We start from the raw sequence: 15,370 nt of genomic DNA, 5'->3' as shown, positions 1-15,370 counted from the left end.
TCCTTCGAAGCTGCTGCACAATTTGGTAAGGTGGTTAATTTACTTAATTTATTTATTCAGATACAGAGCAGAACAGGCCCTTCCAGCCCATCGAGCCATGCTGCCCAGCAACCCACCAATTCAATCCTAGCCCAGTCACAGGATAATTTACAATGACCAATCAACCTACTAATCGGTATGTCCTCGGACTGTGGGAGGAAACCAGAGCACCCAGAGGAAACACACACAGTCACAGGGACAAACTCCTTACAGGCAGCAGTGGGAATTGAACCCCAGTCGCTGGTAGCGTGAAGCGTTGTGCTAACCACTACGCTACCGTGCTGCCCTTAAGAAGATAAATGGTGTGTTGGCCTTCATTAATAGGGGATTGAGTTCAAGAGCCATAAGGTAATGTTGCAGCTCTATAAAACTCTGGTTATATCACACTTGGATTGGTGTCTTCAGTTAGGAAGAATATGGAAGCGAGACCGGGTGCGGAGTAGATTTACCAGGATGTTAAATGGATTACAGAGAATGTCTTACAAGGACAGGCTGAGCAAGCTAGGGCTATTCTCTTTATAATAAAGGAGGATGAGAGGTGACTTAATAGAGGTGTTCAAAATCATGGATAGAGTGGACAGCCAAAGATCTTCCACAGGCCAGAAGTGGCTAAAACGGGGCATAATTTTAAGGAGATTGGAGGTATAGGGCTATGTCAGAGCTAATGTTTTTTTTTGTTTGTTTTTTTTTACACAGAAAGTGTGTGAGCTTGAAATGCACTGCTGGAGGGGGCGTGATAGAGGCAGATACATTAATGACAATTAAGACTCTTAGTCGCATGGATGAAAGAAAAATGGAGGGTTCTGGGGAAGGAAGGGTTAGATTGATCTTAGAGTGGGTTGCAAGGTCGACACATCACCATGGACCAAAGGGCCTGTATTGTGTTATACTGTTCTATAAGGTGTTAGCCATTCATGACAGAGACATGAAATATTTTCACCCATAGTGTGATGAATCTTTGGAATTCTCCATCCAAGAGAGCTGAGGAGACTCAGATACTAAGTATATTCAACCCAAGATTGACAGTGCTTTGCAAGCTGATAAACTTGAGGAATGTGGGCTTACTGCAGGGAAGTGGCACTTAACAAAAGATAAGCTTTAATACTATTGAAATAGACTCAAGCGCTGAACAGCCTAGTCCTGTTTCTATTTCTTATGTACTTAGTCGGATCATCTGGACTCTAAAAATAACTTCTTGTATATTCTACTTAAGTCAATAATTTCCAGTTTATTGAAATATCTTATAAAGTATCCTGTGATAAATTCTCACCTTATTTTCTTTGGAAGATGTAAACATTGTTTTCCATATATATCTTTGAACAAGATTTCTTGTGTTTCTCTTTTCTTGTGAAACCTAGAGTAGTTAAAAGAAATCAGCTGACAACAAACTGTGTATTTACATGTGTGTGTACAGTGGAATAAAACCAGACATAACCATATCTGGATCAACACACACAAAATGCCAGAGGAACTCGGCAGGTCAGGCAGCACCTATGGAGGGAAAAGAACTGTCCATGTTGTGGACTGAGACATTTAATTAAGAATGAAGGGTAATACCTGGGTTATGGGTGAGAAAAATGTAATAAGACTTATTTTTGAAAGAACTGGATTTCAGAGGCAGAATCAGAATCAAGTTTATTATCACTGATATATGTCAAGAGATTTTTTGTTAGCAGCATATTGAATATACTATAAATTAAATAAATACCTATATTAGTGCAAAACTAGTGAGGTAGTGTTCATGGGTTCATTGTCTGTTCAAAAATCTGATGGTGAAGGGGAAGAAGCTTTCTTAAAACATTGAGTGTACGTCTTCAGGCTCCTGTACCTCCTCCCTGATGGAAGCATTGAAATGAGAACACAAAGTGAAGGCTACAACAAAGTGAACTTAGTGACACTGACCAGGAATGAATTTCTGGGCAAACCAACTTACAACAAAGAAACAGCCTATAGAAAGGGAGGATGCTGCAGAGAAAGTGTCCACTGAGTCGGTCTGGGTGGAAATCAGAAATAGGAAGGGATCAATCACTGTGCTGGGAGTAGTCTACAGGCCTCCAAATAGCCCTCGGGACACCGAGGAGCAGATAGGCAGGCAGATTTTAGAATGGTGCAGGAAATACAGGGTTGTAGTTATGGGTGATTTCAACTTCCCTCATACTGACTGGCACCTCCTGAGTGCAAGGGGGATAGATGGGGCTGAATTTGTCAGGTGTGTTTAAGAAGGATTCCTGACACAGTATGTGGACCGGCCGACGAGAGGAGAGGCTATACTGGATCTAGTTCTGGGTAATGAACCTGGTCAGGTGGCAGACCTCTTGGTGGGGGAGCATTTTGGTGAGAGTGACCACAACTTCTTTAGCTATGGAAAAGGATAAAACCAGACAAAATGGGAAAGTGCTTAACTGGGGAAGGGCTAACTTTGAAGGGATGAGGCAGAAACTAGCGAGAGTAAATTGGAAACAGATGTTCAAAGGATATGTTCACAGAAGTAATGTGGAGGAAGTTAAGGGGCCACTTGTGCTGGGTTCAGGATAGGTTTGTCCCACTGAGACAAGGAAAAAATGGTAGGAAAAGGGAAATATAGGGTAGCCAGGAAGGAGTTTAAGAAAGGACTTAGGAGAGCTCGAAGGGAGCATGAGAAGGCCTTGGCATGTAGGATTAAGGAGAACCCCAAGCATTCTATGTGTATGTGAAGAATAGGAGGATGACAAGAATGAAGGTGGGGCCGCAAAAGGATAAAGAAGGCAACATTTGCCTGGAGGTGGAGGAGGTTGGGCAGGTCCTAAATGAATACTTTCCTTCAGTATTCACAAGTGAAAAGGACCTTGATCAGGGTGAGGTCGAAATAGAACAGGCCTGTGTGCTGGACAATGTGGAGATTAAGGAAGAAGTGTTGGATCTTCTTAAAAACATCAATATTGATAAGTCCCCAGGGCCGGATGTGATATATCTCAAGTTGTTGTGGGAAGTGAGAGAAGAGATCGCTGGAGCAGTAGCTATGATCTTTGAATCCTCTTTGGCTGCAGGGGAGGTGCTGGAGGATTGGAGAATAGCAAATGTAGTTCCCTTGTTTAAAAAAGGTAATAGGGAGAATCCTGGGAACTATACCGGTGAGTCTTACGTCGGTGGTCTGCAAACTATTGGAAAGGATTCTTAAGGATAGGATCTACGAGCATTTGGAGAAGTACAGTCTACTCATGGATAGTCAACGTGGCTTTGTGAAGGGAAGGCTGTGCCTCACGAGCCTAACTGAGTTTTTTGAAGAGGTAGCAAAAATAATTGATGAGGGTAGGGTGGTAGATGTATGTGGTCTACATGGATTTTAGCAAGGCATTTGACAAGGTCCCCCATGAGAGACTCATCCAGAAAGTCATGGGGCATGGGATCAGTGGAACCTTGGATGTTGGATAAAAAATTGGCTTACAGGAAGAAAGCAGAGGGTAGTTGTGGAAGGAAAGTATTCTGCCTGGAGGTCGGTGACTAGTGGAGTGCTGCAGGGATCTGTCCTGGGACCCCTGCTATTTGTGATTTTTATAATTGACCTAGATGTAGAGGCGGAAGGATGGGTGAGTAAGTTTGCGGATGACACGAAGATTGGAGGAGTTGTGGATGGAGCTGTAGGTTGTCGAAGGTTACAAGAGGATAAAGACAGGCTGCAGAGTTGGGCAGAAAAATGGCAGATGGAGTTCAATCCAGATAAATGTGAGGTGATGCATTTTGGAAGGACAAACCAGAAGACTGAGTACATGATTAATGGTCAGTTACTTAAGAGTGTGGATGAACAGAGGGACCTTGGGGTTCAAATCCATACATCCCTCAAAGTCGCTGCGCAGGTTGATAGGGTAGTTAAGAAGGCCTATGGGACGTGAGGCTTCATTAATAGAGGGATTGAGTTCAAGAGTAGAGAGGTCATGTTGCAACTCTACAAATCTCTGGTGAGGCCGCACTTAAGAGTAGTGTGTTCCATTCTGATCACCTCATTATAGGAAGGATGTGGAAGCTATGGAGAGGGTACAGAGGAGATTTACCAGGATGTTCAAACACGAGGAAATCTGCAGATGTTGGAAATTCAAACAAGAACACACACAAAATGCTGGTGGAACACAGCAGGCCAGGCAGCATCTATAAGGAGAAGCACTGTCGATGTTTTGGGCCGAGACCCTTCGTCAGTGCCTCGTGTCACTTTATGGACATATCAATCAATCAGTGCAGATAAGCTCTCTTCCATATTTATCTTTATTGTGTGTTTTTTTGTTTTCTATATCTTATGGTGCTTTTTTTGTGCTGCAGATCCAGAGTAACAATTATTTTGTTCTCCTTTAGACTTGTGTACGAGAAATTACATTGCATCTTGAAGACTGATAACACCAATTTCTCGAATGCACTTCCTCTTTTGGTTAGAAGATTTCTTTGCATTTAAACCCAAGATGAAGCAGATGTTTGTAAGGCATCTAATTACTAAAGCTGTCAAAGGTAATGGAGAGAAGGCAGGAGAATTATCGATAGGTGGATCAGACTCAGTGGGTGAATGGCCTCGTTCTGCTCCTACATCTACGACCCATTGGAGCACATTCTATAAACAGTGGTTTCATCAGAACTTGCAAAGTAGATGGCTATAGTCACTTTGCTCACGATTCCTGCACTTAGTAAGCTACTAATGCAAAGTGTACGTATTGCAAAAGACCCAAAATAAATATCTCTTTAAAATCCTCAATAACTCTAAGAATAGGATTACCTGTGATCCCCTTGGAACTCGATTAATGCTTTTCCAGTCTTCCCCGTACTAAAATAGAAATGAAAGTGTGGGGTGAAGTTCATTGAACATCAGGATAACTTGTAAAGCATGCAATTTCACATTTTTCTATTTCAGAAGTTCAAAGTACGTCTATTTTCATTGTATGTATACCATATACAACCTTGAGATTTATTTTCCTGCAGGCACCCACGGGAAAATAAAAGATTACAATTGAATCCATGAGAAAGTCACACATCAAAAAAACTAACACCTAATGTGCAAAAGACAAATCATACAAAAAGTCGCAAGTAATACTGAGAACGTGAGCTGCAGACTCCCCAGGAGTGAGTCCGCAGTTGTGGAGTTGGGCCAGCACTCAGGCAAGTGAGGCCACAGGAGTGGAGTTGGGCCAGCACTCAGGCAAGTGAGTCCGCAGGTGTGGAGTTGGGCCAGCACTCAGGCAAGTGAGGCCACAGGTGTGGAGTTGGGCCAGCACTCAGGCAAGTGAGTCCGCAGTTGTGGAGTTGGGCCAGCACTCAGGCAAGTGAGTCCGCAGTTGTGGAGTTGGGCCAGCACTCAGGCAAGTGAGTCCGCAGGTGTGGAGTTGGGCCAGCACTCAGGCAAGTGAGGCCGCAGTTGTGGAGTTGGGCCAGCACTCAGGCAAGTGAGTCCGCAGGTGTGGAGTTGGGCCAGCACTCAGGCAAGTGAGGCCGCAGGTGTGGAGTTGGGCCAGCACTCAGGCAAGTGAGTCCGCAGCTGTGGAGTTGGGCCAGCACTCAGGCAAGTGAGGCCGCAGGTGTGGAGTTGGGCCAGCACTCAGGCAAGTGAGGCTGCAGGTGTGGAGTTGGGCCAGCACTCAGGCAAGTGAGGCCACAGGTGTGGAGTTGGGCCAGCACTCAGGCAAGTGAGTCCGCAGGTGTGGAGTTGGGCCAGCACTCAGGCAAGTGAGGCCACAGGTGTGGAGTTGGGCCAGCACTCAGGCAAGTGAGTCCGCAGGTGTGGAGTTGGGCCAGCACTCAGGCAAGTGAGGCCGCAGGTGTGGAGTTGGGCCAGCACTCAGGCAAGTGAGTCCGCAGTTGTGGAGTTGGGCCAGCACTCAGGCAAGTGAGTCCGCAGTTGTGGAGTTGGGCCAGCACTCAGGCAAGTGAGTCCGCAGCTGTGGAGTTGGGCCAGCACTCAGGCAAGTGAGGCCACAGGTGTGGAGTTGGGCCAGCACTCAGGCAAGTGAGGCCACAGGTGTGGAGTTGGGCCAGCACTCAGGCAAGTGAGTCCGCAGCTGTGGAGTTGGGCCAGCACTCAGGCAAGTGAGGCCACAGGTGTGGAGTTGGGCCAGCACTCAGGCAAGTGAGGCCACAGGTGTGGAGTTGGGCCAGCACTCAGGCAAGTGAGGCCGCAGTTGTGGAGTTGGGCCAGCACTCAGGCAAGTGAGGCCACAGGTGTGGAGTTGGGCCAGCACTCAGGCAAGTGAGTCCGCAGCTGTGGAGTTGGGCCAGCACTCAGGCAAGTGAGGCCACAGGTGTGGAGTTGGGCCAGCACTCAGGCAAGTGAGTCCGCAGGTGTGGAGTTGGGCCAGCACTCAGGCAAGTGAGGCCACAGGTGTGGAGTTGGGCCAGCACTCAGGCAAGTGAGTCCGCAGGTGTGGAGTTGGGCCAGCACTCAGGCAAGTGAGTCCGCAGGTGTGGAGTTGGGCCAGCACTCAGGCAAGTGAGGCCACAGGTGTGGAGTTGGGCCAGCACTCAGGCAAGTGAGGCCACAGGTGTGGAGTTGGGCCAGCACTCAGGCAAGTGAGGCCACAGGTGTGGAGTTGGGCCAGCACTCAGGCAAGTGAGTCCTCAGTTGTGGAGTTGGGCCAGCACTCAGGCAAGTGAGGCCGCAGGTGTGGAGTTGGGCCAGCACTCAGGCAAGTGAGGCCGCAGGTGTGGAGTTGGGCCAGCACTCAGGCAAGTGAGGCCGCAGGTGTGGAGTTGGGCCAGCACTCAGGCAAGTGAGGCCACAGGTGTGGAGTTGGGCCAGCACTCAGGCAAGTGAGGCCGCAGGTGTGGAGTTGGGCCAGCACTCAGGCAAGTGAGGCCGCAGGTGTGGAGTTGGGCCAGCACTCAGGCAAGTGAGGCCGCAGTTGTGGAGTTGGGCCAGCACTCAGGCAAGTGAGTCCGCAGGTGTGGAGTTGGGCCAGCACTCAGGCAAGTGAGGCCACAGGTGTGGAGTTAGGCCAGCACTCAGGCAAGTGAGTCCGCTGGTGTGGAGTTGGGCCAGCACTCAGGCAAGTGAGGCTGCAGGTGTGGAGTTGGGCCAGCACTCAGGCAAGTGAGGCCGCAGTTGTGGAGTTGGGCCAGCACTCAGGCAAGTGAGGCCACAGGTGTGGAGTTGGGCCAGCACTCAGGCAAGTGAGGCCGCAGGTGTGGAGTTGGGCCAGCACTCAGGCAAGTGAGGCCACAGGTGTGGAGTTGGGCCAGCACTCAGGCAAGTGAGGCCATGCCAGGCCAGGAGCAGGAACCCTCTTTAAAATACAAATCCAAAACCTGGCCTCCAAGGGTTCAAGGCAGTTCACCTCTCCCTCCTCAGGAGGAAACAGGGCAGGAAACAGCTGCTGCCTTTGCCAGTGTAGCTCACAAACTGAGAGTAAACAAAAAAAGTATTGGAAACAGCAACACAGCAACGGCTGTGCTGTGAAAAGGGCACAACAGCACCTCTTTCACCTCAGACAGTTGAGGAAGTTTGGTATGGGCCCCTAAATCCTAAAAACTTTCTACAGGGGCACAACTGAGAGAATCCTGACTGGTTTGGGAACTGTACTTCCCTCAATTGCAGGACTCTGCAGAGAGTGGTGCGGACAGCCCAGTGCATCTGTAGTTGTGAACTTCCCATGATTCAGTACATTTACAAAGACAGGTGTGTGAAAAGGGCCCAAAGGATCATTGGGGACCCAAGTCACCACAACCACGGTCTATTCTAGCTGCTACCATCCGGGAAACGGTATCGCAGCATAAAAGCCTGGATCAACAGGCTCTGGGACAGCTTCTTCCACCAGGCCATCAGACTGATGAACTCATTCTGACTTGAGTGTATTTCTATGTTGCATTGACTGTTCTATTGATTATAAATTATTATAAATTACCATGATTGCACATTGCACATTTAGACAGAGATGTAACGTAAAGATTTTTACTCCTCATGTATGTAACAGATGTAAGAAATAAAGTCAATTTAATACAATTCACACGCTGCTTGTGTTTGGTTTGTGATTGGCACTCTTGGGTTTTAAAATGAACCTCTTGGGCTTTTTGTATTCTTTATCTTTTGTGTATGTTTTTTTGTGCTGTATCAGATCTGGAGTAACAATTATTTAATTCTCCTTACAATTATGTACAAGAAAGGACATTAAACAATCTTGAATCTTGAAAAAGGCAATACCTTTACACTCCAGTGCTGCCCCCCTGACCAGAGGCATGAAGCAGCCCACTCAACTGACCATGACACCACAGGTACCACAGGGCTGAACTCCCTAGAGATGTTCTGGGGGTATGTCCAAGCCCAGGTAACCATGGAGATGGAACATGCAGTGTCCACAGGTACCATGGAGGGGTTCCGAGACCCTTGGGTACCGCAGGGGATTAAAACCATCACTGACAGAGATGGGAGCATTTAATTTAATTTAGCTTGTGTTAGCAATTGTGTCAGTCACTGTTATTGTCTATGTGTTTGCTGTAGTTTTTTGCAGAATTGTAGAATATAATTTGCAAAAAGGATATTTTTGTAAAAGAAATAAGGCCACAGGCCATTCCCCTTTTAGTGGAAAGTAACCTCTGAACTTCACTAAGTTATTAGCACGTGCGTGGTCTATGCTGTTAAATCATACAGACACTGCAGGTTGAAACTGCCTCGAGCTCCCCCCGATTTGTGAGAATTGTCTTTTGAAACTCCTTTCACTGTGTAAATGCAACAATAATCTGCATTCGTTCTGATGGCTCAATACAGACGGCTTGATGAATGGTAAACAGCTGCTATTTACAGTATACAGCATGTTGGGCCACCTCCAAATAAGGAGAGATCTTTCAACTGATTGCAGAGAATCAGTTTTTCTGTGGTTTGCAGAATCATAGCAGCTGATCAGGGCCAGCTTCCCTGACCGTCTTACTACTATGACCCACCCAACCACCCCATTGGCACACCCAATCACCCCACTGGCACACCCAACCACCCCACTATGACCCACCCAACCACCCCACTGGCACACCCAACCACCCCACTATGACCCACCCAACCACCCCACTGGCACACCCAAGGAAATCTGTTGCTCAACTCAAGGAACATTTAATTCCAAATTCAGTCAATCAGAAGAGTTCTTTCATACCAATAAAATAAAATGAGACAATAGTTTTGAAATATAATATTAGCTTTCTACTAAGCTCTGAATGAAGCAGCATTGTCAAGCAGCAGTTAGTTCAGTAACTTTGATTCTGACTTTGGGCACGGATTACACGGACTTGCAGGCTCACCCTGTATCTACACTGGGTTTTCGCAGGTTCTCTGGTTTCCACAGGCTGCTGGAAATGTTCGGAACGGCACGGTAGAATACTGATTAGCATAATGCTATTCCAGCGCCAGAGAGCTGGGTTCAATTCCTGCCGCTGTCTGTGAGGAGTTTATAAGTTCTCCCCGGGGCATTGAGGTCAACTGACATTTTCGACAGGCATTTTGTGTGATTGTATCTTTTTTCCCAACATTTTATATGGGCCTGTTATGTGCATGGACTGGACCTCAAGCCGTGGTGCTGGGTGGGGGGTTGGGGTGGTAGGGACAGTAGGACGCGGCATCCAGGCTGGAGGAGTCGGGCTCCATTGTAGTCGACTGTGGGCTAATGGTGCAAGTTCTTTTGGCTCTTTTACTGTTGATTGTGATAGTTTTTTTGTGTATTTAATGTGTGCTTTGTGGTGTATGCGACTGTGCTGTGTTTTGCATCTTGACCCTGTATTGCGCGATTTCATTTGGCTGTATTCATGAGTATTCACGCATGGTTGAAATGACAATCGAACCTGAATTGAACTGAGTTGACTCTGTGTGGGTTTCCTCCGGGTGCTCTGGTTTCCTCCCACATTCCAAGTCCGTATGGGTTAGTAGGCTAATTGGTCACATGGGTGTAATTAGGCAGTGTATGTTTGTGGACCAGAAGTTCCTGCTGTATCACTAGATAAATAAATCAGAGTCAAAGGGGAATTGATGGGCATGTGGAAGCTGGTATGTCATGAAAGGGGAAAGAGAAGAAGGGAAATTGCAGTAATGGAATTTCTCCCAGAAGAATCGGCATGGATTCAACAGGTAAAATGGCCTCCTGTTATAACAATAAAGTTGTACTCAGTAAGAGAACAATGTAGATAATTTGCATCAAGGAGCAGTGGACATTCTGCGGGTGTCATTCAGAAAGCTGAAGAATGGGCTTACAAATGGAAGAGGGTTTTTCTGCAGAGCATAACTCTTTAATTAGCTAGTTGTAAGTATTACATAATGGTCAGCACTGCATTGTAAGCTCTCCCCATTATGAAACTGAATTAAAAGGTCAAATTCAGATTAAGCACTGCGCTAAACAAAAGGGACCACAAGCTGCTGAGATTTCTGGTTACGATCAAGCCAAGGATTGAGCAGTCTGCACACGAGAACTGGAACAAATGGCGTACATCCTCAGTGTTCTTTAATGAAATGTTGTACTGGAGTTTACACTGAAGGACATGTTGTTCTCAAACAGAGGTTCCAACATTAACAATTTTACAGTGAGATAAACGTAACTGACACAAGTTTTCAACTGGGACATCAGTACTTCTCCTTGAAGTGAAATTTATAACATACATTACTATTTACAATCCTCTTTGCGTTTTCACCTTACCTGACTGCCACCTCCCTTATGTTTTTGATCTCGTTCATGCACTTAAGCAAGCAAAAGACTCCTACTGTGGTGATGGCGTTATTGCTGACACTGTAGAGAGGACAGAAAGTTCTTTCAGATACTGTATCTATGTTCATGGCTTTATGAGGGCAGCTGCTACTACTATCAAACAATTATTAGTATTAAAACCTCCCTCACAAACTCAGAATCAGAATCAGAATCAGGTTTATTATCACCAGCATGTGTCGTGAAATTTGTTAACTTAGCAGCAGCAGTTCAATGCAATACATAATATAGAAGAAAAAATAATAAATAAAATAAAAATAATAAAAATAAATAAACAAGTAAATCAATTACATATTCTGAATATATTTAAAAACATGCAAAAACAGAAATACTGTATATTAAAAAAGTGAATTAGTGTTCAAAGCTTCAATATCCATTTAGGAATCGGATGGCAGAGGGGAAGAAGCTGTTCCTGAATCGCTGAGTATGTGCCTTCAGGCTTCTGTACCTCCTACCTGATGGTAACAGTGAGAAAAGGGCATGCCCTGGGTGCTGGGGTCCTTGATAATGGACGCTGCATTTCTGAGACACCGGTCCCTAGAGATGTCCTGGGTACTTCGTAGGCTAGTGCCCAAGATGGAGCCGACTAGATTTACAACCTTCTGCAGCTTCTTTCGGTCCTGTGCAGTAGCCCCTCCATATCAGACAGTGATGCAGCCTGTCAGAATGCTCTCCACGGTACAACTATAGAAGCTTTTGAGTGTATTTTTTGACATAGCAAATCTCTTCAAACTCCTAATAAAGTACAGCCGCTGTCTTGCCTTCTTTATACAGTAACTACATTAATATGTTGGGACCAGGTTGGATTCTCAGAGATCTTGACACCCAGGAACTTGAAGCTGCTCACTCTCTCCATTTCTGATCGCTCTATGAGGATTGGTATATGTTCCTTCATCTTATCCTTCCTGAAGTCCACAATCACTTTTTCGTCTTACTGCCAGGTTGTTGCCTGGCATCACTCCACTAATTGGCATATCTCACTCCTGTACGTCCTCTCGTCACCACCTGAGACTCTACCAACAATTGTTATATCATCAGCAAATTTATAGATGGTATTTGAGCTATGCCTAGCCACACAGTCATTTGTATACAGAGAGTAGAGCAGTGGGCTATGCACACATGTCTGAGGTATGCCAGTGTTGATTTTCAGCGAGGAAGATTATGTTATCACCAATCCACACAGATTGTGGTCTTCGGGTTAGGAAGTCGAGGATCCAATTGCAGAGGGAGTTACAGAGGCCCAGGTTCTGCAACTTCTCAATTAGGATTGTGGGAATGATAGTATTAAATGCTGAGCGATAGTCAATGAACAGCATCCTGACATAGGTATTTGTGTTGTCTAGGTGGTTTAAAGATGTGTGAAAAGCCATTAAGATTGTGTCTGCCATTGACCTATTTGTGGTGATAGGCAAATTGCAATGGGTCCAGGTCCTTGCTGAGGCAGAAGTTCAGTCTAGCAGCATTCTTCCAAACACTAACTGCAATTCATCCCAAGGTGTTCAAAATTTTGTATTAACATCTTTAATAATTTCCAAATGATATCTTCAGTTCTTGGCTCCTTTTCTTAATCAAAGGTCTCCGAGGATTAGCTTGTTTTGAGGCAGTCATCAGATGATGAGATTAGTTTGCATTATGCATTCTTTATACAGTATGTTAGAAGCTGAGTCAGAATACTTGCTTGTTAATTAAAGATTTGACCTTCCACTGTCCAGACAATGCAGAAAGAAAACTAGAGCTTCAAAGCTGGTCAAGCTAGAAGTTCTGCTTAGCACACTCCATTATTTTGTATCGAGTACAAAAGTCCAATGACATTTAGACTAAACAGAAACCACCATATGGATCTGAAGGATAATCATCACCTTCCTACTTCCAGTCTAGCACTCACTGCTATAAACTGCTCTCAAATTACCTGGACCCATTCAGACCAGTCCAACCTTAGACCAAGAATCAACTGCAATATTTCTCTTCCTGCTCCCACAGCATTGCCTCTGGTTCTTTCCTAAGGTTCCATTCTTGAAATTATACATCTCTTTTACATATCCTTACTCATCAGCTTCAACTGAAAGTACTGTGTCTCCTTCCACATGTACCAAGGCTACACCAGGAACTGTCTCACCTCAGCCGCTCTCAAATCTTGCCTGACTTCTGGATCAGAACGAGTAAGGATCCCCGTCAACCCAAATATAGGGAATCACAAAGTCACATCAGACAAGCTGCTGAGATCTTAGAAATATCATAAGAAATTCAGGACTCTTTTTCGGGGGCTAAATGATTAAGGTCAAGTCTAGAGTCGAGCAGTCTGCACACAAGAATGGGAACAAATGGTGTATTCCCTCAGTGTTCTTTTATGAAGTGATGTGCTAGAGTTTTCACTTAAGGACACGTTATTCATATCTTTCCTTTCAAATAATTTCTTGGAGTCTTCCTTCCATAGCACTATGTTTACCAATACTTGAACCTGTTAAATTCTTGCTTCTTGAGTGAGCTCTTGCTTGCGTCCATGGGGAGGTATTCCTTCAACTGCTATCAGGGCTATCAGCTCTGGAATTTTCCACACAGAATAAGAATGCTGGTAACAGCAAATAATATTAGATACTATCATCACGGTTGGTCTGATCTTGGCCTCAATTCCAATTTTCTGTCTTCCTGACCCCCCAGAGTCAAACAATGTGCCACTTAAGCCTTCAATATTTTCAATAACTTGCAGTAGAGAACTCCCAAACTCAATACCTTTTAAATAAATGACAGATTATTCTACAATAATGTCTCTTCACCCTGGATCCCACCTACAATGTGAAATGTCTTCTCAATACTAACCCGGCCAATCTCCTTATAAATTTCAATATCACCTCTCATTCTTCTAAATTCCTTCAATTTTAGGCTGATTTGGTTTAACTGTTCCTCATAAGACAATGTATTAACCAGGAATTTGCTTAGTAAACCTTTTCTGAACTACATCCAATACAGAATTGTCCTTCCTTATCTCAAGAGACCAAAGCTACTGTTCTTCCAGTCTGGAGTTACCAATACCCTGCCCAATTGCAGTACAATTTCCCTACTTTAAACTGCATTTTCCTTTGCACTAAATGGCTAGAATCCATCTGCCTTTCTAATTTCCAGCTGTGTCTGAAGTGCTGACTTGCATTTCCTGTACAAGAGTGCCCAGGTACCCTTCTCCAGCAGCAATTGGTAGTCCCTCTCCATTTTAACAAATTCTGCTTTTCTATTCTTCCATCTCCCACATCGCACTCCATCTGCCTCATTTATGGCCATGTCAATATCGGTCTGCAGTCTCTATATCTCTTCATGTCTTTCCAACCTACCGTTGTATCATTAGCAAGTATAGCTACAACACACTTGGTCACTTCATCCACTGTGGGGGTGGTGTACTGGTTAGAGGACTTGAGCTGTGCTAATAGTCTCTAGTCCTAAAGTCACATGAAAGAAGAATAAAGAAGTCTTGATGAAGGGTCTTGGCCTGAAATGTCAACTGTTTACTCTTTTCCATTGATGCTGCCTGGCCTGCTGAGTTACTCCAGCAGCTTGTGTGCATTGCTTGAAAGAAGATTAACATAGTTTATAAATAGTCAAGCCCCTGTACTGATTCTTGTAGCACCTACAAAAGGGTGGAGCAGATTTAATAGGTTGAATGGCCTAATTATGCTTCCCTATCTTACTATTTAACCCTGTCAACATGAAAATAACTCCATTTATTTCAACTCTTTATTTTCTGTTAGTTAGCAAAAACACTATTCATGCAAATAAATTTCCCCAGTGTTAAGAGCTCTTACCTCATGCATTAACCCGACAAGAGGCACCATACCAAATGCTTATGGAATTCCAAATATATCACGTCTATTGGTTCCTTTTTATCTACCCTGATAGTTCTTATTATTGCATTTGCATTCAGAGTGAATGGAAATGAAACCTTTCCTTCTCTGATACAAAGCAATGTGGAGATAAATGACATTCTTCATAGACTGTTGCTAATAAGGGATTCATATCATATTATCAAATACTTCAGCAACAAAACAACCATGCATGACACATTAACCCATGGTAGGCATTGGGTCTCCTGCTATTTCCTGCCCCATATCTACGCCAGGATAAAAGCTCTTCCACTCTTCCACAGTAAGTATCATCAAAAAGCAAAGATTTAGCAGCACAAGATGGCCATCACAACCAAATCTTCAAACATGAGCCAACATTTTTTCAGAATATCAGGCCCAATTAATAGACTTCCATTCAATCCACTTACCCTTTGAAGTAAATAAAACATCACCAAATAAAAGAAAACTTTCCATTTTATCTGATGGTGACTCAGTTGGATTTCCATAATTACTTACTTTATGAGTCTTCCAACATGCAGCTTTGGTAGCAACTCAACTAACTTGCTGAATCCTCCGTCCCCAAGTGCATTATCAGATAAGCTGCAACGAGAAATGAGAAATGTAGACAGAATTGTTTGCACCCCGAGCATAGGCTGCACACCTCACACAACTTCACAGCTCAAAGTACCTGCACTAACCAAGAGGGTATATTATATATAACCTAGAGATTCATCTTTTTGCAGGCAGCCACAAACAAAGAAACACAATACAGTCGGCCCTCCTTATCTGCGAATTCCACATGTGCGAATTCAACCAACCGCA

General features: G+C 44.7%; 1 protein-coding gene across 2 annotated transcripts in view; it reads right to left on the bottom strand.

Moving 5' to 3' along the window:
• Positions 1 to 15,370, bottom strand: part of nlrc5 (NLR family, CARD domain containing 5) — a 219,569-nt gene that overhangs the window by 99,882 nt on the left and 104,317 nt on the right. For both annotated transcript variants that reach the window (XM_073069838.1, XM_073069837.1), the window contains exons 19-22: positions 15,065 to 15,148; positions 10,653 to 10,742; positions 4,775 to 4,822; positions 1,310 to 1,393 (exon numbers count right to left, since the gene is read on the bottom strand). In XM_073069838.1, coding sequence (XP_072925939.1) covers positions 1,310 to 1,393; positions 4,775 to 4,822; positions 10,653 to 10,742; positions 15,065 to 15,148 — 306 coding nt within the window. The remainder of the gene's footprint in view (positions 1 to 1,309; positions 1,394 to 4,774; positions 4,823 to 10,652; positions 10,743 to 15,064; positions 15,149 to 15,370) is intronic.

Source organism: Hemitrygon akajei, chromosome 17, assembly GCF_048418815.1.
Source record: "Hemitrygon akajei chromosome 17, sHemAka1.3, whole genome shotgun sequence".
Classification (NCBI taxonomy): domain Eukaryota; kingdom Metazoa; phylum Chordata; class Chondrichthyes; order Myliobatiformes; family Dasyatidae; genus Hemitrygon; species Hemitrygon akajei.
This window is presented reverse-complemented; position numbering and strand designations above follow the sequence as displayed.